The sequence below is a fragment of the Oncorhynchus clarkii genome, chromosome 8 (assembly GCF_045791955.1).
Source record: "Oncorhynchus clarkii lewisi isolate Uvic-CL-2024 chromosome 8, UVic_Ocla_1.0, whole genome shotgun sequence".
Classification (NCBI taxonomy): domain Eukaryota; kingdom Metazoa; phylum Chordata; class Actinopteri; order Salmoniformes; family Salmonidae; genus Oncorhynchus; species Oncorhynchus clarkii.
The window spans coordinates 8,945,259-8,969,639 of record NC_092154.1 but is presented as its reverse complement, the minus strand read 5'-3'; the positions used below and the strand labels follow the sequence as shown (position 1 = coordinate 8,969,639).

General features: G+C 42.5%; 2 protein-coding genes across 3 annotated transcripts; both read right to left on the bottom strand.

The window, feature by feature from the left end:
* Positions 1-1,307: 1,307 nt before the first annotated feature.
* LOC139414908 (endoplasmic reticulum membrane protein complex subunit 7-like) lies at positions 1,308-6,989 on the bottom strand. Its single transcript, XM_071162522.1, has 5 exons — positions 6,595-6,989; positions 5,883-6,002; positions 3,711-3,849; positions 2,536-2,616; positions 1,308-2,261 (listed from the first exon to the last, which is right to left on the bottom strand). Exons 1-5 carry the CDS (start codon positions 6,828-6,830, stop codon positions 2,106-2,108), a joined length of 732 nt encoding a protein of 243 aa, XP_071018623.1. The 5' UTR covers positions 6,831-6,989; the 3' UTR covers positions 1,308-2,105.
* A 5,998-nt stretch (positions 6,990-12,987) lies between these two features.
* On the bottom strand, positions 12,988-22,621 carry LOC139415496 (KATNB1-like protein 1). 2 transcript variants are annotated; one of them, XM_071163599.1, is made up of 10 exons: positions 22,464-22,621; positions 16,541-16,674; positions 16,195-16,232; positions 15,655-15,943; positions 14,988-15,103; positions 14,821-14,871; positions 14,631-14,720; positions 14,362-14,466; positions 14,091-14,184; positions 12,988-13,731 (listed from the first exon to the last, which is right to left on the bottom strand). In XM_071163599.1, the coding sequence occupies exons 2-10, from the start codon at positions 16,661-16,663 to the stop codon at positions 13,699-13,701; spliced, it is 939 nt and encodes a 312-aa protein (XP_071019700.1). In that variant the 5' UTR covers positions 16,664-16,674; positions 22,464-22,621; the 3' UTR covers positions 12,988-13,698. The 2 variants fall into 2 exon arrangements, with proteins under 2 accessions (XP_071019700.1, XP_071019701.1); XM_071163600.1 differs by lacking the exon at positions 16,195-16,232 and having other exon boundaries at positions 15,655-15,713; positions 15,847-15,943; positions 22,464-22,596.
* Positions 22,622-24,381: the final 1,760 nt, after the last annotated feature.

Genomic DNA, 24,381 nt, shown 5'->3' with positions numbered 1-24,381 from the left:
CAAAGAGAGGGAACACAGCATAGCGAATGTGGGCCGTGCGCAGTAGATCAACTGCTGTGTGTAGGGGAACGATGGTGATTCAACACGTAGAGTCAGGAAATGGAAAATGGCGACAGATGTTCTATGGTCAGAGGCGACAGGACAGCCGCCCGCTGAGCACTGCCAACGTTTTTTATGGTGTTCCCTTCCCAAAGATTGACAGAAATATGGCTGAGACGCAAAGAAAATTAAAGGAGAGGGGGTACAAAAATGGGCAGATTAATACTGCCACTGAGAAAATTCTAAACAACCCGAGACATGACCTTTTTCAAGGAGTCTCACAAAAATAAGCATTCTAGCTACCCCGCTATTCAACGTGCTCTGAACAAATTAAGGGAATCGTTCACAAACATTGGCACATTCTAAGATCCGATGACAGTCTCGGTAATGTGTTTTCAGACCCTCCCCTGGTCATATTTTTGCGGGGCAGAAATCTCAGAGATCAATCGGTACACTCTGATTTACCACCCCAAGGTATCCCTGCACAACGTCTATTTGCGCCCCTAGTGGATGGAAACTACCAGTGTAATGGCTGTGCTCAATGCAATGGCACTTAAATATGTAGATCTTTCAAAACACCCACAAAAAAGGGAAACAGATCCCATTTAAAAGGCGTTATCATTATTTTACCTTATAAACGTGTTATTGTGGTAAAAATGTGGGTGGAACAAAGTGCGAATTAAAAAGTACGAATCTCGGCGCATTGTAGCACCAGTAGGGGCAAAAACACGACTTATCCAGTTGCGGCCCACGAGTTGGAACCAAACCACGCGATTTCGCCCCAACGTTGTAACGGCATCGACCATGTCACCATCCCTAGGAGGGGGGGGGTGATCGTGACAATTTGTTAAAATGAGAGGCTGCCTGGATCTTTTAATTTAAATACCTCCTGCTCCGTTCGATCTCTGTGTAGACTTTGATCAGAAGCCGTTCTTGTGATCATTGTGATTTTGCGTTTCATTGTAAATGTTTTGTAGGCTTACGGAGACAAATTGTATCTATGATCAGATGCTATCCATTCAAGTTTTTGGTATGTTATTTTTTTTAAATCTGATCTGAGAATGAACCAATGATATCAGGCCACACCCAGCCATGACTACAAACACCTGTGTGTGTGTCCTTTGACACTATACAAACTTGTCACCCCGCAGTGTGTCATTATACCCTGATGAAGACTGTCGAAACGTTGGACATTAGGTTGAATTATTTCATGTTCCCTCCCCAAGGAATACACGATCCACAGAACACAACTGATAACGAGACAGTTCCACCATTTACATTTTTATTTCACCTTGGTATTTAAATAAGTATTTTTTCATTCTTGACAATTAAAATTATATCCATTTTTACAGTCCATTCACAGTTCTATTACTTAGACCCCTCATATTCAACTCTGGACCTCGAAGCCAGTTCCACTGCTTTAAAATAATAATAATAATAATAATAATATTTCTCCTCTAATCAGGGACTGATTTAGACCTGGGACACCAGGTGGGTGCAATGAATTATCAGATAGGACCGAAAACTAGCAGGCTACGGACCTCGTAAGGGTCAGAGTTGAATACCCTGACCTCGGCCCTAACTCAAAAATATATAAAACCTCTGAATATGAATGCATTCTCTCATTCAAGTAGTAGAATTAGAACTAACATTCATGTATGATGCCTCAGTAAAGTAGTACACACACCCAAGGGTTGTTAGAGACAGTTATCCCATCTAGCCAAGGAGACAAGGGTTAAACAACAAGGAGTATATGAAGGAACCAAGCAGGCATAACAAAGTCACTCACAGGTACAATGCAAAACATCAAATGAAGAGTAAAATGGGTTTCAACAGCGCAGTGCAAAAATTAATATATATTTTTTTTAACCTCAAGCCTTCTCATATCCTCAGTCATTCCACTTACAATCAGACAGCCAGACTTGTATTTCAGACCACAATGAAAGACCCCTCTCAAAAAACAACTGTACAAATGAAAAAAGCTCTTTAAAAAATGCTATTATTTCCATGGTATGACTAGTTAAGAGTGGTTCCTCAGGCCCGGGGGTACATGTAATGTTCTGGTACTACCTCCTCTTGACTGCTGGGCGGCCACTAGCCTTGCTGCCACCTACAGCCTTGCTGCTGGAGCTCTTGGACCCGGAGAACAGCTTGGTCATGAACTCAGACACGTCAGGTAGCTCAGGGTTGGGGTTCAGCATGTTCATTGACTGCTCCATTTCCTGGGAAGGTAGAGTGAATAAACACACACGATTAGTTCGTATCACACTGGTGTGACCTAGCCTGGTCTCAGATCTGTTTCTGCTACGCAATGACAATGAGAGTTGGCAAGACAGCACAAACACATTATGTAGGTGCTTCACATTGGTGGTGGATGAGGTGAGTTCCCTTACTATGAAATATACATTTAAATGTATCAACACTGAATGTACTGGATGGCAGACAATTCACAACAGGTGAGTAGAGAGGTGTCAGAGTACAGGTGTCCTGGTTTACCTTTCTCATCTCAGGGTCGTTGGTGTTGACAACCTTAGGGAGCAGGACGATAATGAGCAGAGGAAGGACCATCATCAGGACCTGGGGAATCAGACACGCATTAAATCAAATATTTGTCACACGCTTCGTAAACAACAGGTGTAGACTAACAGTGAATGGCTTACTTACGGGTCCTTTCCCAACAATGCAGAGTAAAAAAACACACACACACACGTTTGGGGTCACTTAGAAATGTCCCTGTTTTTGAAAATAAAGCAATTTTTTTGTCCATTAAAACAACATAGAATTGATCAGAAATACAGTGTAGACATTGTTAATGTTGTAAATGACTATTGTAGCTGGAAACGGCTGATTTTTTATGGAATATCTACACAGGCGTACAGAGGCCCATTATCAGCAACCATCACTCCTGTGTTCCAATGGCATGTTGTGTTAGCTAATCCAAGTGTATCATTTTAAAAGGCTAATTGATCATTAGAAAACCCTTCGCAGATTATGTTAGCACAGCTGAAAACCGTTTGTACTGATTAAAAAAGCAATAAAACTGGCCTTCTTTAGACTAGTTGAGTATCTATATGCTTTTCTTTCAAAAACAAGTGACCCCAAACTTTTGAACGGCTGTGTATATTACACACACAGTACCACTCATTCCAGGGGTTTTCCTTTATTTTTTACTATTTTCTACATTGTAGAATAATAGTGAAGACAAAGCTATGAAATAATACAAATGGGATGACATAGTAAACAAACAAAAAAGTGTTAAATCTAAATATATATTATATTTGAGATTCTTCAAAGTAGCCACCCTTTGCCTTGACAACAGTCAAATGTTAAACAGCAGAGGGCATCACCTATTATTTTTCTGATATTGGCTAGACCTTTTATTATATTACTCACTAGTACAAACACCATGCGAAAAAAGGCACTAGTTAAATGACACCTGTTAGGGAGGCATGTGTGTTGAAGGACCGGTATGATACCTTTGCATGGGACAGTAAAGCAATTACAATAGAGTAATACTACACTATTACCACAGTGGGACTCTCCTCCAATCACAAAGCGGCAAGTTCACATTTACTTAGAATCTGATGACACAGCATGGCCCTCTTTCAGAATATGTGCCAAGGGACACAGTAAACACTATTCTATGCATCATTCGCATCTGATCATCTCACCATGGGATTCATGAGGAAGTCAGTCCACCCCCAGGTCTCTCTCTTCATGAAGTAGGTGTGTGGCCCAGAGGACCTCAGCTGGAGTGGGTACGGCTGGCGGATCACCTCAGACGTCTTGATGAAGTTCACCAGGCGGGCCCTGTGAAGTCAACCACCGCTTAGACATCAAGTCGTCTCCTTCCCTACCACGTATACTAGCTATAAGCCTGGCAAAGAGGCAAGACATCAAGGGCACTTCTCCCAGACACAGAATAAGACTAGTCTCATACTGTCAATGGGAAATCGGGGCCCAAGTATGTGGACAATACACGTGGAAGATCATGAATGAAGATTAGACCGATTAATAGACTAGACTATACCCTCTCTCCCTCCGTACCTATTAGAGGTCGGCCGATTAATCTGAATGGCCGATTAATTAGGGCCGATTTCCAATTGTTATGAAAACTTGAAATCGGCCCTAATTAATCGGTCGACCTCTAATAGGTACGGAGGGAGATACGGAGGTATTTTTGGACACCGACTTGGCAGTTTTTTTATTTTTTATTTAACTAGGCAAGTCCGTTAAGAACACATTCTTATTTTCAATGACGGCCTAGGAACAGTGGGTTAACTGCCTTGTTCAGGGGCAGAACGACAGATTTTTACCTTGTCAGCTCGGGGGATTCAATCTTGCAACCGTACAGTTAACTTCTCCAACACTAACCACCTGCCTCTCATTGCACTCCACGAGTAGCCTGCCTGTTACGTGAATGCAGTAAGCCAAGGTAAGTTGCTAGCTAGCATTAAACTTATCTTATAAAAAACAATCAATCAATGAATCATAATCACTAGTTAACTACACATGGTTGATGATATGACTAGTTTATCTAGCGTGTCCTGCGTTCCATATAATCGATGCGGTGCGTATCGTTGCTCCAATGTGTACGTAACCATGAACAGCAATGCCTTTCTTAAAATCAATACACAAGTATATTTTTTAAACCTGCATATTTAGCTAAAAGAAATCCAGGTTAGCAGGCAATATTAACCAGGTGAAATTGTGTCACTTCTCTTGCGTTCATTGCACGCAGAGTCAGGGTAATGCAACAGTTTGGACCGCCTAATTTGCCAGAATTGTACGTAATTATGAAATAACATTGAAGGTTGTGCAATGTAACAGGAATATTTAGACTTATGGATGCCACCCGTTAGATAAAATACGGAACGGTTCCGCATTTCACTGAAAAAAGAAAAGTCTTGTTTTCAAGATGATAGTTTCCGGATTCGACCATATTAATGACCTAAGGCTCGTATTTCTGTGTGTTATCATGTTATAACTAAGTCTATGATTTGATAGAGCAGTCTGACTGAGTGATGGTAGGCAGCGGTAGGCAGCAGCAGGCTATCAAGCCTATCAACTCCCGAGTTTAGGCTTGTGTAACCGATGTGAAATAGCTAGCTAGTTAGCAGGGTGTGCGCTAATAGCGTTTCAAACGTCACTCGCTCTGAGACTTGGAGTGGTTGTTCCCCTTGCTCTGCAAGGGCTGTGGCTTTTGTGGAGCGATGGGTAACGCTGCTTCGAGGGTGGCAGTTGTCGTTGTGTTCCTGGTTCGAGCCCAGGTAGGAGCGAGGAGAAGGACGGAAGCTATACAGTTACACTGGCAATACTAAAGTTCCTATAAGAACATGCAATAGTCAAAGGTTAATGAAATATGGTATAGAGAGAAATATTCCTATAATAACTACAACCTAAAACTTCTTACCTGGGAATATTGAAGACTCATGTTAAAAGGAACCACCAGCTTTCATATGTTCTCATGTTCTGAGCAAGGAACTTAAACGTTAGCTTTCTTACATGGCACATATTGCACTTTCACTGTCTTCTCCAACACTTTAAACCAAATTGAACATGTTTCATTATTTATTTGAGGCTAAATTGATTTTATTCATGTATTATATTAAGTTAAAATAAGTGCTCATTGTTGTAATTGTCATTATTACAAATAAATAAATAATTAAATAAAAACGGACGATTAATTGTTATTGGCTTTTTTTTGGTCCTCCAATAATCGGCATCTGCGTCGAAAAATCATAATCGGTCGACCTCTAATGAAGTTATGCTGATACGGTACAAAAATGCAGTTTTGTTCACCTCCTTCGACGACTCTCACACCCTGAACAAAACAACTATACCTCATTTTTCCTTTAGATGTGATGTCTACACGGACTGCTTCAAATTTGTATCCAGGAGAGATTACTTCCACAACGTAAGATCCCGAGGGAACATCATTAACGACAAAGCTGCCATCAGTTCTGCAGAGAGACAGAGAGGATTGAGAAATTCTAAGTTGCAGGTTAGGGATTTACTAAGGAATCAATTAACATTATACAGTAACAGCCATGTTCAATTTGATCTAGCATTATAACAGGTGTTGGAGTCCTTGGCAAATTGGGCCCTTGGCCAGAGTGGGAACTAACAAAGTGTGTGTGTGTGCTAGTTAACTAGCAAACAATATTTACTTAAACCCCTTGACAATACACTGTGGAACTTGGAATTTACCACATGAAAAAGTTGGACACTCAGCATAGTCTCAATTAGTTATTCTTCATCTCAATTATCAGGCATTTGATAAACCAGACTGCAAATAGACTGAGATGATGACACCGATAACGTCGTTGCTAGCTGTCAACTACAAACTAGCGATGGGACAAGACTAACTACTAATTGGATATCACGAAATTGTGGTAAAAACGTACCACAAAAAAACGAATCTAGCAACATCGAGGCTGGTTGCTAGTAGTGACCACAACACAGGGCCCCGGCTAGTGTTAGCCCTTAACTTGCACAACAATCCGACAGCTGTAACTATTAGTTGTTTTTCTTCGTTCAAGCCTCAAGTCTTACCTCATAAAGCCTATATACTCTTCACCCTCTACCGTGACTCGGGCTGATGAAATCCAGTCTTGTGTTTTCACTCCAGGAACGATTGCCCGACCCTCGAGTTTAAAACGATCCCCGTTTGGTTGAACAGATCCACTCGTCGCGATAGGCCCCGATTCTATATCGCTGAAACAGCACGCTAAAACAAACATAGCCTGTAGAAAAATACAGAATTCTGATAGTCTACCATGCAGCAACATGTTTACGTTCAGTATTTCAACAAGGACACGTTTTCTATATAACTATAATAGAGTAGCTGAAATCATGTAGCCGACAAAGCAGGTGTAAGTTTTGCATCAGCTGTCTCTGCCGTCGGGATATATTGACGTCACGTTGCTACATAAAAAAGTTACCGAAACCCGGAAATACGCAACTTCCTTGTCTAAACAGAGATCTGTCGATAGTCAAAACATCTATGATAATGGAGATTTACGTGCTAGTTTGTTTTTTTCCCTCAAGATCAAAGACATTAACCAGGTTTCCATCCAGTTTTTATGCGAGTAAAGCCATAGCCATATATAAAGAAAAATCACGAGAGCTGTGATGGAAACAGGAAGTGGATAGGCCGACAATTTGTTCGTTCGACATCGTGGGATCTTTTTGGTCGGTAAAATTAATGATGCGATAAATGGCAGTGAAAACGCTTCCATGCCCAAATATTAATATAATAACCATCATATCGAAGTAAGTTTGGAGTCACGTGATGATATGGTGTGTGGTCCTCCCACTACGACTCAGGAAACCATGCAGTTTATTAGGCGACAGATAAATTATCATGAAAGTACATGGTGATCTTGATGCGCCTTTCCAGTTAATATCGAGGGTCTGATTCTGGTGATATGTTTATCGATGCAACTGCCGTGCGGTTTGACAAATACAAATGGCTTTTATCTATAATAATCTCATCGTGTAGACCAGTCTACCTGCCACTGTATCTGCCAGTTGTTGGCTAGATCGCACGTGTCAAGACCAGAGTAGCCACATTTGCTATTTAACGCAAGGTGTTTTTGTGACAAAACTATTGGTAGAGTTGAAAACAGAGGAAACCCATTTAACACACGGAATGTGGGATTTTTTTTACAGGATGTATGTAAACGTAAGCGAAAAAGGACACTGTGTGCCCTACGTCATCATGCACTTTAAAATAAAAAATCTGCAACAAATCCGGTGGTGGAAACGGGCATATTTTCTTTATGCGGATTTCAGAATATTCGCATGAAAATGTCGTCAATTGGATGGAAACCTAGCTACAGTCCCGTTATCCGAGGTTGTTCGATGACAAACGTTACTGCCTGAGCCATAAGAGTGCATTTTCTTCCTATTAGAGTGCAAACTTTTTTTTGTCATGGCAGTGACACAGACTGGTATAGCATGATTCAGATGGACATCTTTTCCCATTTAGGTATTTTCACAAACAGAAGCTAAATGTTTTTATAAAACCAGTGCAGTGAGTCTCTTTTCCCAGCAATATCTGTTCTCAGAAACAAAACAAAAATGCCTCGGGCCAGACTTACATTTTTCTTTACACATGTACCTATTCATGTCATATACAGTGTCCTCTCATATCACCATATACAGTCCTCTCATATCACCATATACAGTGTCCTCTCATATCACCATATACAGTGTCCTCTCATATCACCATACACAGTGTCCTCTCATATCACCATACACAGTGTCCTCTCATATCATCATATACAGTGTCCTCTCATATCACCATATACAGTGTCCTCTCATATCACCATATACAGTGTCCTCTCATATCACCATATACAGTGTCCTCTCATATCACCATATACAGTGTCCTCTCATATCACCATATACAGTGTCCTCTCATATCACCATATACAGTGTCCTCTCATATCACCATATACAGTGTCCTCTCATATCATCATATACAGTGTCCTCTCATATCACCATATACAGTGTCCTCTCATATCACCATACACAGTGTCCTCTCATATCACCATACACAGTGTCCTCTCATATCACCATATACAGTGTCCTCTCATATCATCATATACAGTGTCCTCTCATATCACCATATACAGTGTCCTCTCATATCACCATATACAGTGTCCTCTCATATCACCATATACAGTGTCCTCTCATATCACCATATACAGTGTCCTCTCATATCACCATATACAGTGCCCTCTCATATCACCATATACAGTGTCCTCTCATATCACCATATACAGTGTCCTCTCATATCACCATATACAGTGTCCTCTCATATCACCATACTCAGTGTCCTCTCATATCACCTTATACAGTGTCCTCTCATATCACCATATACAGTGTCCTCTCATATCACCATACACAGTGTCCTCTCATATCACCATATACAGTGTCCTCTCATATCACCATATACAATGCATTTGCCCTCATATCACCACATACAGTCAATTCAAAAAGTATTCATACCCCTTGACTTAGTCCACATTTTGTTGTGGTACAGCCTGACTTCAAAATGGATTACACATCCATTTTTTCTAACCCATCTACACACAATACCCCATAAGGACTACCGGTAAGTGAAAACATGTTTTTAGAAATATTTGCAAATGTATTTAAAATGAAATACAAAAACCTAACTTATTCACACCCCTGAGTCTGTACTTTGTAGAGGCACCTTTGTCGGCGATTACAGCTTTGGGTATGTCTGCATCAGCTTTGCACATCTGGTTTTGCAGATGTTTTCAAGCCCTGTTAAGGTAGATGGGGAGCGACGGTGAACAGCAATCTTGAAGTCTTCCCACAGATTTTCAATGGGATTCATTGAAGCTTTGGCTGGGCCACTCAAGGACTTTCACATTCTTGTTCTGAAGCCATTCCAAGTATTGCTTTGGCTGTATGCTGCTGACCACACCGCTCGTGTCGCACGCGCTGCAAAATAAATGTACACGTACATGTTATTCAATCATTGCACCCACACTGGTCACACGTGTCAACGAGCATCTGCGTAGCCAGGCGCTGAAATAGATCTTGGTTCCATTTGTGACGCTTTGATGCACTGCAAGTCCCGCCTCTCTCATCTCCTCATTGGTTTTTAGGAGCATATACCCATTGGTTTTTAGGAGCATATACCCATTGGTTTTTAGGAGCATATACCCATTGGTTTGTAGGAGCATATACCCATTGTTTTTTAGGAGCATATACCCATTGGTTTTTAGGAGCGTATACCCATTGGTTTTTAGGAGCATATACCCATTGTTTTTTAGGAGCATATACCCATTGGTTTTTAGGAGCATATACCCATGTGGGTGATTGAAAGATGAACTGAGGTCTACACTCCAGTTGGTGGTGGTAATGCACCTTAAAGTTGGTTGCCAACCACCATATAAAGTCCAAAGACTAAGAAGCCTGAAGGATAGATACCTAGAAACTAACTCAGTTTACCCTTTTATCTGTGGATTAGTGGTCAGAGTAGAGGACCTTGTGCATTTCAGGTAAAATAACAACCGAACAACAGCAAGCTGGCTAAATTACCATAAATGTTTGCTTAATGTAATTGGTTCAGAGTTAATTTTGATACTTCAACCTGCACGTCCTGCTCGCATCTGGTGTGTGGGGACAAAATCAACCTGCGCGGTCAGCATGTAAGGTCATCTGCACTCTGAAGCAGGTTCTCATCAAGGATTTGCCTGTATTTGGCTCCATTCATTGTTTCCTCTATCCTTACCAGTCTCCCAGTCCCTCCCGCTGAAAAGCATCCCCATAGCATGATGCTGCCAGCACTATGCTTCACAGTAGGGATGGTGTTAGATCAAATCAAATGTTATTTGTCACATGCGCCGAGTACAAGTGTAGTAGACCTTACAGTGAAATGCTTACTGACAAGCCCTTAACCAACAATGTGGTTTTAACAAATATAAGTGAAAAGTATTTACTAAATAAACTGAAGTAAAAAAATAAATATATACAAATGAAAAATAGAAGAAAATTGAAAAATAAATAATTAAATAGCAACAATAAAATAACAGTAACAAGGCTATATACAGGAGGTACCGGTACAGAGTCAATGTGCGGGGGGGGGCACAGGTTAGTTGAGGTAATTGAGGTAATATGTACATGTAGGTAAAGGTGAAGTGACTATGCATGGATAGTAAACAGAGTAGCAGCAGCGTAAAAATGGAGTCAATGCAAATAGTCCGGGTCGATGGGTGATGAGCTGTGCCTGTCTTTCTCTAGACATAGTACTACTATACATTAAGGAGTTCAAGTTCTGTCTCATCAGACCAGAGGAATCTTTTTCCTTACTATCTCAGATTATGTCACGTGCCTCTTTCTCGGGAGTGGCTTCCATCTGGCCACTCTACCATAAAGCCCGGATTGATGAAGAGACTGTTGTCATTCTGGAAGGTTCTCCCATCTCAGCCAAGGAACTCTAGTTCTGTCAGTGGTCATCTCCCTGATCAATGTCCTTGCCCAGTTGCTCAGTTTGGTCAGACGGCCAGCTCTAGGCAGGGTCTGGGTAGTTCCATATTTTCTCAATGATGGAGTCCACGGTCCTCTGAAATGTTCAACACTGTAAAAAATGTTTTCTACCCTTCCCCAGATACACTACATATACACAAAGGAATGTGTAAACCCCTAAAAAAATGTGTGGATCTATTTTTCAGACACACCTGTTGCTGACAGATGTATAAAAACCGATGGCTTTTCTTTGACCGAGCCGCCACACACAAGAACCCCATGCTCAATGCCAAGCATGGGCTGGAATGGTGTAAAACTCACCTCCACTGGACAGGCGTTCTCTGGAGTGATGAATCACGCTTCACCATCTGGCAGTCCAACGGCCAAATCTGGGTTTGGCGGATGCCAGGAGAACGCTACCAGCCCGAATGCATAGTGCCAACTGTAAAGTTTGGTTGAGGAGGAATAATGGTTTGGGGCTGTTTTTCTTTTTTTTTTTACCCCTTTTTCTCCCCAATTTCGTAGTATCCAATTGTTGTAGTAGCTACTATCTTGTCTCATCGCTACAACTCCCGTACGGGCTCGGGAGAGACGAAGGTTGAAAGTCATGCGTCCTCCGATACACAACCAACCAAGCCGCTGCTTCTTTAACACAGCGCACATCCAACCCGGAAGCCAGCCGCACCAATGCGCCGGAGGAAACACCGTGCACCTTGCCACCTTGGCTAGCGTACACTGCGCCCAGCCCGCCACAGGAGTCGCTGGTGCGCGATGAGACAAGGACACCCCTACCGACCAAGCCCTCCCTAACCCGGGCGACGCTAGGCCAATTGTGCGTCGCCCCACGGACCTCCCGGTCGCGGCCGGTTACGACAGAGTCTGGGCGCGAACCCAGGACTCTGATGGCACAGCTGGCGCTGCAGTACAGCGCCCTTAACCACTGCGCCACCCGGGAGGCCCCGGGGGCTGTTTTTCATGGTTTGGGTTATTCCCAAACCATATTCCCAAAGTCATTCCTGGTTTTGCAAAGAGAAAAAGGCTCCTTCCTCCCCTTGCGTCTCTCCTCCCTCCTTTTGTTAGTGAAGGAAATCGTAACGCTACAGCACACAATGACATTCTAGAATATTCTGCGCTTCTAACTTTGTGGCAACAGTTTGGGTAAGGCCCTTTTCAGTTTCAGCATGACAATGCACCCGTGCACAAAGAGAGGTCCATACAGATTGGTGTAGAACTTGACTAGCTTGCACAGAGCCCTGACCTCAACCCCATTGAACACCTTTGGGATGAATTAGAACGCCGACTGCAAGTCTGGCCTAATTGGCCAACATCGGTGCCTGACCTCAGTAATGCTTGTGGCTGAATGGGGGGGGGGGGCTAACTCCATATTAATGCCCGTGATTTTGAAATGAGACGTTCGACAAGCAGGTGTCGACATACTTTTGGTCATGTAGCATATATGCCTCAGAATTCTCTCTCGGGAGATCTACAGACGGTTTCCCTTAAGACTTCCTGGTAGTTTCACTGCCAACTGTGGGACCTTATATAGTCCAGTGTTTCTCTCTAAATCACGTCTAAACAATTGAATTGGCAACAGGTGGACTCCAATCAAGTTGTAGCATCAAGGATGCTACAAAGGAAAATGGAGCTCATTATGAAGTGTCACAGCAAAGGTGTGTGAATACTTGTGTAAAAGAGATTTCTGTATTTCATTTAACATATTAGCAACAAACAAAAACATCTTAACAAGTTTCACTGTCATTATGGGGTATTGTGAGTAGATGGGTAAGAAAAATGATACATTTCAGCCTGTGACACAAAATGTGTAGTAAGTCAAAAGTTATGACTACTTTCTGAAGGCGCTGTATAACCATGGGCATAACAACGAATATCAAGTGCCCACCATTTTAAAAACTAAAATATAAATAAAATCCTTCAAGACAGATTTTTAGCAAATTTATTTTAAAGATGATTAAAAGAATCACTGTATTTACACTTTTACAGTCAAACATCATTCATGAACAGGAAAAAACAACAACAAGAAGAGCTCTCATAACTTAAGACCACAGCAGTTTTCAAGTTCTTCATTCAGGACATGATTGGAAGAATCGAGAAGTATTAAAACTAGGAAGGGGCATGCATTATTTTACATCCATGATCTGTGCAGGTTTTACACACCATGACGAGGAAGAGTGGCTGTGGTGGAGAGAGAGAACTTGGCACGTCACAGAGCGGCCCAAGACCCAGTCTCAGTGCGCATCCGAAATGGCACCCTATTCCGGTAAAACGTGCCCTATATAAGAAATAAGGTGCCTCTGTTGCCAAGTCTCATGGAGGTCGACTGAAGTCTTGCCCCGTCGCAAGACGTCGATCCACTTCAATGTGAAGTAGTCATTCCTGGTTTTGCAAAGAGAAAAAGGCTCCATCCTCCCCTTGCGTCTCTCCTCCCTCCTTTTGTTAGTGTCTCTGCAGCTGTGATTGAGTGCGGAAGTTGTCTGAATTGCTCAGGTCACCAATCCCCATATAATAGAACAGTGTTCCTGTCGGTGTGTGGAGCATTGTCTTTATTGTCACTGGCTCCAGGTAACGATTAAAAACACAGCTCTCTCCGGCAGTAGTGGTCGCTTCCTCAGTGCTACATTGACTGATTGGTCAGCGTAGTTGTAACAAGTAAGACTCAATGGCCTGTTGAGAGAGAGAGAGAAAAGAGACCGGTGAGAGACGACTTGTGAAATGTCAATCTAGACCAGGGATGGGCAACTGACGGCCTGTTTTGTAGGGCCCCGGATCAAAATGTTTTGCTCGTTAGGGGGGGGGGGGGGGGCTCAACAAAATGTTGACTTAGGGCCCCTGAAAAGCTAGGGCCGGCTCTGACTGCATGCGTGGGTATGGATTTGGGTATGCAGATCGGTAAAGCTTACAGAGACCCCTCACGATGAGTTCAGATTTTTGTTGTGGTCCCTACCTCCATATCTAGAGCCAATGGCCTTGGAATGAACGAAGACAAAGGATAAATAACACAAAGGGTTGCCATGACACCTTACCTTTGCCATCTCTCCTGTAGTTCCTGGAACTAAACATAACCGGGGTCCTTCTTCCCACAATTCCAACAGCTGCTGCTTCAAGACTTGGAGGTTCCTGTAAACAGACGTAAGTCAAATTAGGCTTGTAGCAAAATCATGCACAGAGCCTTCTGTGTGCGCTGCCACCAAGACCGTAACCGTGCTGTCCGGAGAAAGAGGAAGTTTGGTAAATATAAAAGTAAAAATGTTAAAAGAAACCAAAACACCAAAATATGAAAAGCTGTTAATATACCTGTCCTCTGAGCAGCTGTCCTGCAGTCTATTGCTGTTTGTGGAGAGTTCTGGCCACCATTTCTTAATGACAGACTGAATCCAGTGTAAACCCACAATCAAGTGTCTGGTAAAGGAACAGAACAAAATGATGATCCATTATGCACCCCACATGTACTTCTACAGCAGCAGCAACTACAGGTCATTGCTGTAAAAGAGAAAGTGTTCTCTTGTCAACTTACCCGGTCAAATATAAAACAAACAAATTCCAAATTCCACAGTTGAACTTACTCTTCATATTTACTGGCGAGGATGGTTTTGACTTGTGGCAGGAGGTCTACACAGCAGCCCAGTGATATGCACGGCACTTCGTCTTGAAGGCTACGGAAGCAAAAACAAGTGACGCGCGTATTCATTTGTGTCTCAAGTTCACGCATCACAGCCATACGTTACCATGTTTAAATTCAACTGGGATACTCACTTTTTAGTTATTACTGGCAGACAGTCAAGAAGCACGCCCGTGTCTTCAATTCTATGGAACAGTGTTTATTGGACGTGAACATGTTGATTAAAATCATTAACGGTATGTGGGCAGGAAGATGTATGATAGATAGAAGAAGAAGATAGACGAGAAGTCGGTGTTCCTACCTGATCAAGTATGCCACTAGTTCGCTGGCGTTTCTTCGCCATAGTGTCAGAGCTACATTTAATCGGAGATTCCTCCCAAAAAGCACGTGTGTCATTGCGTCATGATCCTTCGATAGCTGGTCAGGAAAGATACCCACAAGGCAGTGGGGCATGACAAAACAAGTCAATACAATCCACTTCAAAAAGCTAAAAAAGGATCAAACAGAAAACACTGGAATTGTCTCAGAAAAGAGAATGACACTTTTCTTTCCAATAAACAGGGTCTTTTTTTATTTTACCTTTATTTAACTAGGCAAGTCAGTTAAGAACAAATTCTTATTTTCAATGACGGCCTAGGAACAGTGTTCCTAGGCCGAACTGCCTGTTCAGGAGCAGAACGACAGATTTGTACCTTGTCAGCTCGGGGGTTTGAACTTACAACCTTCCGGTTACTAGACAAACGCTCTAACCACTAGGCTACCCTTCCGTCTACCGATCTATCCCAGTGTGCAAGGATTGGAGAGGTATAGGGAATATGGTGACAATTCCAAACCTCTCGGAGGGTGCCTAGAGCGCAGGGGGCAACGGTTTGATGGTGGGAATGGACAGTAGGAGGTACAGAAGTGATAATCATTGATCAAAGGGCCAGGGTAGGGAGTGAATTGGGGACTGGCCGGTAGTATCTCACCTCAGTGAAGTAATCACCGTACTTGTTTCCCGGCGCTGCCATCTTGGAGCCAGCTTCTGCTACAGAGTTCACAGGGAAAACGCAGTTGTCATTGTAATGTATGGCCTGCACTTCCTCTGGGCAGGTCAGTTCATTCTCCTTGTTGGCCATGTCACAGACAGCCCGACCTGCGTGGGGCTCTCCGTGGCTCACCACTACACTGTGACGCGACAACGAACACTTTCTCTTGTTGCACACAGACACTTGTTTTGCTCTGCCGGAGATGAGTGCACCGCGACTCACGGGGAATCTGTTGGGGAGGAAAGGAGTACAGTAAAAAAAAAAGAAGATATATAAATAAATAAAAAAGGATTTTGTCTTGGTACATGCACTGGTTAGTTAGGAGACTAGACACTATGGTAGTGTTTGGAGAAGTGCTTGGGGAAAAAGATGGAAATGTGTTTCGATGGTTAGATCTTCCCCAGTGACTGAGTAGCCGTTAACCGCAGTGCTAGGAAAGGCAGCTTGTGCATTAGATCTACATAGAACTGGAAAACTCACCGGTCTTTATCTATTTCTTCCTTAATTAAAAAAAACACCTAAAACAAAAAGGAATAAGTGATAAAAAACATACAGTTTTCTTTAAAAAGAGAAATGTTTGACTAAGGTTAGTAAACACCTCTTGGTTCATATTCATAACAGAATCACTGTATGATCCCGAGTCGCCACACGGTGCGCATTTACACGATCAAGCGTCAGATTTAACAAACGGTGAAAACTCTTTCTAGTCAATGCTTACAACAATTGAATGCTTTTATTTCAATGACAGGGATTGTGCACACTGTGTGGGGGGGGGAAACAAGTGGAGAACTGGGATGCACACTTCCCACCTTGGAAATCCACTCACCTCCTTCATATTCTGGTCAGCTGCAGAGTGGTTGCTGCTGATGTGATGGAGAAATTCATGAGGTTTGTCCTGGTTGAGCTGTTGGAATTCCCTGCTTTGCCTATCATGACTTCCAGAGGCCATAGTAAGAGACACTATTGGAGAGAGAAATTAAATAAAATAAAAACGTGTAAAAAAAAGAAGGTAATTCATTCATAGTGCACAAAACATCATGCCAAATTATCAAGTCAACCCCCCCCCCCCTTAACCCAAAGTTGTCTGAACTGTCACTTCACTAGCAGAAACAACCCACTCAAAACATGATACAGCACATTCAGAAAGTTAAAAAATAATAATAAAAAAAAAAAAAGTATTCAGACCCCTTGATTTTTATCCACATCGTTACGTTACAGGCTTATTCTAAAGTTAATTAACCCCCCCCCCCCCCCCAATCTACACACAATACCCTATATTGAAAAGCAAATGTGTATGTGTGCAAATGCATAAAAAATATAAAAAACTGAAATGACATGCACATAAGTATTCAGACCCTTCAAGTCCGGGCTCTGGCTGGACCACTCAAGGACATTGAGACCTGTGTCGAAGCCACACCTGCGTTGTCTTGGCTGTGTGCATAGGGTCGTTGTCCTGTCGGAAGGTGAACCTTCGCCCCAGTCTAAGGTCCTGGGTGCTCTGGAGGAGGTTTTCATCAAGGATCGTTGTACTTTGCTCCGTTCATCTTTCCCTCTATCCTGACTAGTCTCCCAGTCCCTGCCGCTGAAAAACACCCCCACAGCATGATGCTGCCACCACCATGCTTCACCATAGGCATGGTGCCAGGTTTCCTCCAGACGTGACGCTTGGCATTCAGGCCAAAGAGTTCCATTTTGGTTTCATCAGCGGGCTATCATATGCCTTTTACTGAGGAGTGGCTTCCGTCTGGCCACTACCATAAAAGTCTGATTGGTGGAGTGCTGAAGAGATGGGAGAACCTTCCAGAAGGACAACCATCTCCACAGAGGAACTCTGGAGCTCTGTCAGAGTGACCATCGGGTTCTTGGTCACCTCCCTGATCAAGGCCTTTCTCCCCAGATTGCTCAGTTTGGTCGGGCAGCCAGCTTTAGGAAGAGTCTTGTTTTCCAACTTCTTCCATTTAAGAATGATGGGAGGCCACTGTGTACTTGGGGACCCTCAACGTTGCAGAAATGTTTTGGTAACTTTCCCCAGATGGCAACTGCTTGGCCTCCAACTGCAAGGCACTAGAGGGTAGTGCGTACGACCCAGTACATCACTGGGGTAAAGCTTCCTCACATCCAGGACCTCTATACCAGGCAGTGTCAGAGGAAGGCCCTAAAAATGGTCAAAGACTCCAGCCACCCTAGTCATAGACTGGTACCGCTACCGCACAGCAAGCGGTACCGGAGCGCCAAGTCTAGGTCCAAGAGGCTCTGAACAGTTCCTACCCCCCCAAGCCATAAGACTCCTGAACATCTAATCAAATGGCTAACCAGACTATTTGCATTGCCTCCCTTTACACTGCTACTACTCTGTTATCATCAATGCATAGTCACTTTAAAGAGCTCTACCTAAAATGTAAATTTGACCTAAATTACCTTGACTAACCGGCACATTGACTCGGTACCGGTATCCAATGTATATAGCCTCACTTATTTCACTGCTGCTCTTTAAATTGTTGCTTATTTCTTATTCTTTTCTTTTCTTTTTTAAGTATTTTTTAAAACTGCATTGTTGGTTAAGGGCTTGTAAGTAAGCATTTCACTGTAAGGTCTACCTACACCTGTTGTATTCGGCACGTGACAAATTAAGTTATTTGATTTGTGCCTCGACACAATCCTGTCTTGTAGCTCTACGGATAATTCCTTCGACCTCATGGTTTTTGCTCTGACATGCACTGTCAGCTGTGGGACCTTATATAGACAGGTGTGTGCCTTTCCAAATCATGTCCAATCAATTTAATTTACCACAGGTGGACTCCAATCAGGTTGTAGAAACATCTCAAGGATGATCAATGGAAACAGGATGCACCTGAGTAGAGGTCGACCGATTATGATTTTTCAACACCAGTACCGATTATTGGAGGACCAAAAAAAAGCTGATATATATGTATGTGTGTGTGTATATATATATATATATATATATATATATATATACACACACACACACACACACACACACTTGTAATAATGACAATTACAATAATACTAAATTTACAATGAACACTTATTTTAACTTAACATAATACATAAATAAAATTGATTTGGTCTCAAATACATTTTAAAACATGTTCAATTTGGTTTAAATAATGTAAAAACAGTTGGAGAAGTAAAAGTGCAATATGTGCCATGTAAGAAAGCTAACGTTTCAGTTCCCTGCTCAGAACATGAGAACATATGAAAGCTGGTGGTTCCTTTTAACATGAGTCTTCAATATTCCCAGGTAAGACGTTTTAGGTTGAAGCTATTATAGGACTATTTCTCTCTATACCATTTGTATTTCATATACCTTTGACTATTGGATGTTCTTATAGGCGCTATAGTATTGCCAGCCTAATCTCGGGAGATGATGGGCTTGAAGTCATAAATTGTGCTTTAAGCATTGCGAAAAGCTGCTGGCAAATGGAGGAAAGTGCGGTTTGAATGAATGCTTACAAGCCTGCTGCTGCCTACCACCGCTCAGTCAGACTGCTCTATCAAATCATAGACTTAATTATAAAATAATAAACACACAGAAATATGAGCCTTAGGTAATTCATACGGACAAATCTGTAAACTATCATTTAGAAAACTAAATGTTTATTATTTCAGTGAAATACGAAACAGTTCAGTAATTTATCGAATGGGTGGCAACCCTAAGTCTAAATATTGCTGTTACATTGCACAACCTTCAATGTTAGGTCATAATTATGTAAAATTAATTACGGTCTTTGTTAGGAAGAAATGGTCTTCACACAGTTTGCAACGAGCCAGGCGGCCCAAACTGCTGCATACACCCCGACTCTGCTTACACTGAACACAAGAGAAGTGACAATTTCAGGAACCGCATTGATTATATGCAACGCAGGACAAGATAGTTAAACTAGTGCTATCATAAACCATGTGTAATTAACTAGTGATTATGTGAAGCTTGATAGTTTTTTTTATAAGATAAGTTTAATGCTAGCTAGCAACTTACCATGGCTCCTTGCTGCCTCCACTCGCATTACAGGTTGTCATCTCGGGAAGTAGCAAGCTCCCTTGCAATATAATCGGCATCCAAAACGGCTGATAACCGATTGTTATGAAAACTTGGAAATCGGTCCTAATTAAATCGGCCATTCCGATTAATCGGTCGCCCTCTACACCTGAGCTCAATTTCGAGTCTCATAGCAGTCTGAATACTTACGTGAATAAGGTATTTCTGTTTTTAATAAATATGCAAAAATGTCTAAAATCCTGTTTTTGCTTTGTCACTAATTAAGGGGTATTGTGTGTAGATTGATGAGAAACAAAAAAAAAAATATATATATATTTTAGAATAAGGCTGTAACGTAACAAGATGTGAAAAAAGGAAAGGGGTCTGAATACTTTCTGAATGAACTGTATGAGTCCGTCATAGCAGTGACAATGGAAGTCTGGTGCATTGCTGTACTCGTTTTGTTTTATATTACAAGCTGCGTTTAACTGATGACAGTACTACTACTAGTTCATAGGACAACTATGAGTCAACTAGCTACAGAGCAAGTTGGTCTAAATTAAAAATGCCAGATTACAATACACTGTGCCTGTAACATTAAGCTAAGCTAGCATTGTCAACAAGCGCCTGCCAACAATGCACTAGTGTAGCTAGTGGTGCGCGACTAGGATTTTTGGGGGGGGGAGTTGACTCCGTCTCCTGTGTTTGGGAGTCACACTTGCACGACTCCCAACGACACGCTCCAACGGACGCGCACACATGTACACACTACCTCATTATTGCAGAGTCCTACCGCGAAGACTACATTTGCATTCTAGAGGACTGACATCAGCATGGTGTTATCAACTTAAGCCTATATAAAAAAGGCCTATTTCGTTTGAATATAGAAGGTCAAGTGTAGGAACTATAAAATTTAATTGATACTTCTGCTGTGTGCAACCTTGATGGATCCCATGGGATGATGCTGCGCTTGTAATTTCCCCAAAGTTTAGCAGGGATGCCCTGCTTCGCGATCTACTGCCTAGGACAGGACTCTCCAACCCTGTTTGTGGAGAGCTGCCATCCTGAAGGTTCACTCATAACCTAGCACAGCCAATTCAATAATTAGCTAGTTGATAAACTGAACCAGGTTAGCACTTTAGGAATCGGGTTGGGAACCCTAACCTGGTAGGACATAAGCCAGGGTTTCATTAAATACGCTATAGACAATACTTATTGTAGTTTTTTTTTTTTTTTGGGGGGGGGGGGGGGTCAGTTAAGCAAGTCAGTTAAGAACAAATTCTCAGGATCCCCCTACCATGTATCAATTAAACTGATGCATTGAATAATAGCTTAGCCATATGCATTGATAGCCTAATATATATGTTTGGTGAATTTACGAGGCATTGTAGACAAGACATTGCGATAAACAGATTACAAGATATATATAGCCTATTCTGCCTGCCTGCCCCGATCCTCTCTCCCTCGCATGCTCTGTCTCCTCACTATGAAAAACTGTAGTGTGTGTTGTAGAATAGCTCAGCCTACTTACTCATTGATAGCCCCTACTTAAGTGAACTTCCGCGAGTCATTGCAGGCCAATAAATTGCGAAATACTGCATTGCAAATAGCCCAACCGATGTACGGTTCTGACTGTCTGCTTGATAAACAGGATGCCTACCTATGCCTCCCTGGCTGTGTCCCTCTTCTCTATATATCCCTAGCTAATGTCGCTCTTTCTTTGCTGTGAAAGATCAGAGTTTGTTCTCGGGAAGTAGCCTACAGCAACTAACGTTAGTTTCCTCCGCAAAAATACTCTGTCGAAGACCAGGGGAATCAAAGCTTGACACCCATAAAGGGGAGACGGGCCAGGAGTTGACTCCCCCTAGTAGACTAACAACGAAGACAAGGCGTTGGCTGTGGTCAACCATAACGTACCTACTACTAGCAGCAAACAAACAAAAAAAATGTTACAAAGCAGCAAACATTGTTACATGATATCTTACCTTGCTAGTTAATAAGTACACATTTAGCTAGCATAGCTAAGTTACTAAGCTTTCCCAGCCCACAGAGTAAGTTACGCAGCAATGTGTGATCTAATGTCAGTTAGCAGCAAGCTCCCTAGTTAGCCACCTTTCTAGAACAATGAGCTATGAACACATACGTGTGTGTGTGTGTGTGTGTGTGTGTGTATATATATATATATATATATAAGTAAAGCAGCTCTCTAACTACGAGTCTAAATGTTTTGATAGTAAACATGTTGAAATACTAATCTTTATCGGAGTGGCAAGAAAGCAGGCACGCTAATGACATGTTAATTAGACCCTCTCCGACTAAACCTTTATCACTAAACCGTGGAGTTTAGTCGGTTAACGAGACCCTCTATAGTTAGCAATTTGCTAACGGGCTAATATGATGCTAATATGATATTTTTTAAATAGCTAGTAAATTAATGAGATCCGTGATGGGGCCTAACTAGCTGGCTAGTCCATGAAAACATTTCATTTGTTCAGGCTAACGGAGTTGTCGAGCTCAAAACTAAGCATAAAGTGTCAAAGTTTAGCAGTAGCTAGCTTGACTAGCTACTATTGGAGATGTCGACTAGCTTTGCTGTTGATAAGTTAGCTAGCTAAGACTAGATAGCCTAGCAAAGGGTGGGTGGCTAGCTAGATAGCTAACGTCGGCTAGTTGTATTTCTAGGAAACATATGGCAAGAAAAAAAAGTTGATTTAGCTACTAATTCAGTTATTGCAATCATTATTTTACTAACCGTCACATTTTGCGAAATGTCAGGACTCTCCTCAGCAATGTATGTCCACGTGGAAGTAGTAAGGAATTACCTGTAAAGTATAAACCTGCAACAAATGTCTGGCTAGCTTTTCAAATTGAATTCACGTTCAGAGCCATTCAAATGAATACACCGTTTGCAAGGATTATGGGATTGATATTGGCAGTGAAACTAGTGGAGTTTTTGCGGCATCTAGCGACGAAAAGTGTAACTACACCTGACATTTAGTGTCTGGTCCTAGTTCTCCATCTAGTGTTAGATATGTATTTACACATGGTGTTACGTCACAACACTAAAACAATGGTAAATAACTTTCAGTTGAAAAAAAAAGTACCTACTACAACCTAGCAAAAAAATGCTGCTGCTATAGCTAGCTATGTTACAGCTCTTTCTCCTCCCTGTGAAACTGGGACCCGGACTTCCTGACGGGCTGACCCCAGGTGAAGGTAGGTAACAACGCCAACGCCACTCTGATCCACCATCATGGGGGCCCTACAGGGGTGCGTGCTCAGCCCCCTCCTGTACTCCCTGTTCACCCATGACTGCGTGGCTAAGGAGGTCTCCAACTCAGTCACCAAGTTTGCTGACGACAGAAGTGGTAGGCCTGATTACGAACAATGACGAGACAGCCTAGAGGGAGGAGGTGAGGGCCCTGGCGGAGTGGTGCCAACATCTACAAAACGAAGGAGCTGATTGTGGATTATAGGAGACAGCAGAGATAGCACGCCCCCATCTACATCGAAAGGGCTGCAGTGGAAAGGGTCAAAAGCTTCAAGTTCCTTGCCGTGCACATCACTGATGACCTGAGATGGTCCCTCCACACCAACAGTGGGGTGAAGAAGGTGCAACAGCTCCTCTTCAACCTCAGGAGGCTGAAGACATTTGAAATCAGGAGGCTGAACACACTCACAAAGTTCTACAGATGCATCATCGAGAGCATTCTGTCAGGCTGTATCACTGCCTGGTACAGCATCTACACCGCCCGCAACCGTATAGCTCTCCAGGGGGTGGTGTGATCAGCTCCAACGAATCATCGGGGGCACACTGCCTGCCCTCCAGGACATCTACAGCACCCAGTGTCACAGGAAGGCCAAGAAGATCATTAAGGACCTCAGCCACCCGAGCCACGGCCTATCCACTCTGCTACCATCTAGAAGGAAGAGACAGTACAGATGCAACAAAGCTTGGACGGACAGACTGATAAACAGCTTCTATCTCCGGGCCATCAGACTGTTAAACAGTCATCACTAGCATGCCTCCGCCCGGTACCCTGTCCTGAACCTTAGTCACTGTTACTAGCCGGCTACCACCCGTTACTCAACCCTGTACTTTAAAGACTGCTGCCCAATGTACGTAGATAGAGTTAATGAACACTGGTCACTTATTTATATACTGTTTCATCTACTAGTCAAGGCTCATCCTATATAACTACTACTGTGCACACATGTTCTATTCATATACTGGGCGGCAGGGTAGCCTAGTGGTTAGAGTGTAGAGGCGGCAGGGTAGCCTAGTAGTTAGAGTGTAGAGGCGGCAGGGTAGCCTAGTGGTTAGAGTGTAGAGGCGGCAGGGTAGCCTAGTGGTTAGACTGTAGAGGCGGCAGGGTAGCCTAGTGGTTAGAGCGTTGGACTAGTAAACTAAAGGTTGCAAGTTCAAACCCCCGAGCTGACAACGTACAAATCTGTCGTTCTGCCCCTGAACAAGGCAGTTAACCCACTGTTCCTAGGCTGTCATTGGAAATAAGAATTTGTTCTTAACTGACTTGCCTAGTTAAATAAAGGTAAAATATACTGTCTATACACACCATTTATACAACAGGCTTACAATTCCTCCACCATACATTATTTATTTTGTATTTAACCTTTATTTAACTAGTTAAGAACACATTTTTATTTACAAT

Bases quoted from the DNA above. Each gene is read 5' to 3' on its own strand.
- LOC139415496 (XM_071163599.1), bottom strand. From the start codon at position 16,663: ATGGCCTCTGGAAGTCATGATAGGCAAAGCAGGGAATTCCAACAGCTC. The intron at 15,104-15,654 runs GTGAGATACTAC...TTTCCTGACCAG, and splicing joins ACGGTGATTACTTCACTGAG to CTATCGAAGGATCATGACGC. The intron at 14,467-14,630 runs GTAAGTTCAACT...TTCCTTTACCAG, and splicing joins CTCGCCAGTAAATATGAAGA to ACACTTGATTGTGGGTTTAC.
- LOC139414908 (XM_071162522.1), bottom strand. From the start codon at position 6,830: ATGTTGCTGCATGGTAGACTATCAGAATTCTGTATTTTTCTACAGGCT. The intron at 6,003-6,594 runs GTAAGACTTGAG...GTCTCTCTGCAG, and splicing joins GAGTATATAGGCTTTATGAG to AACTGATGGCAGCTTTGTCG. The intron at 2,617-3,710 runs GTGAGATGATCA...CTGATTCCCCAG, and splicing joins ACTTCCTCATGAATCCCATG to GTCCTGATGATGGTCCTTCC.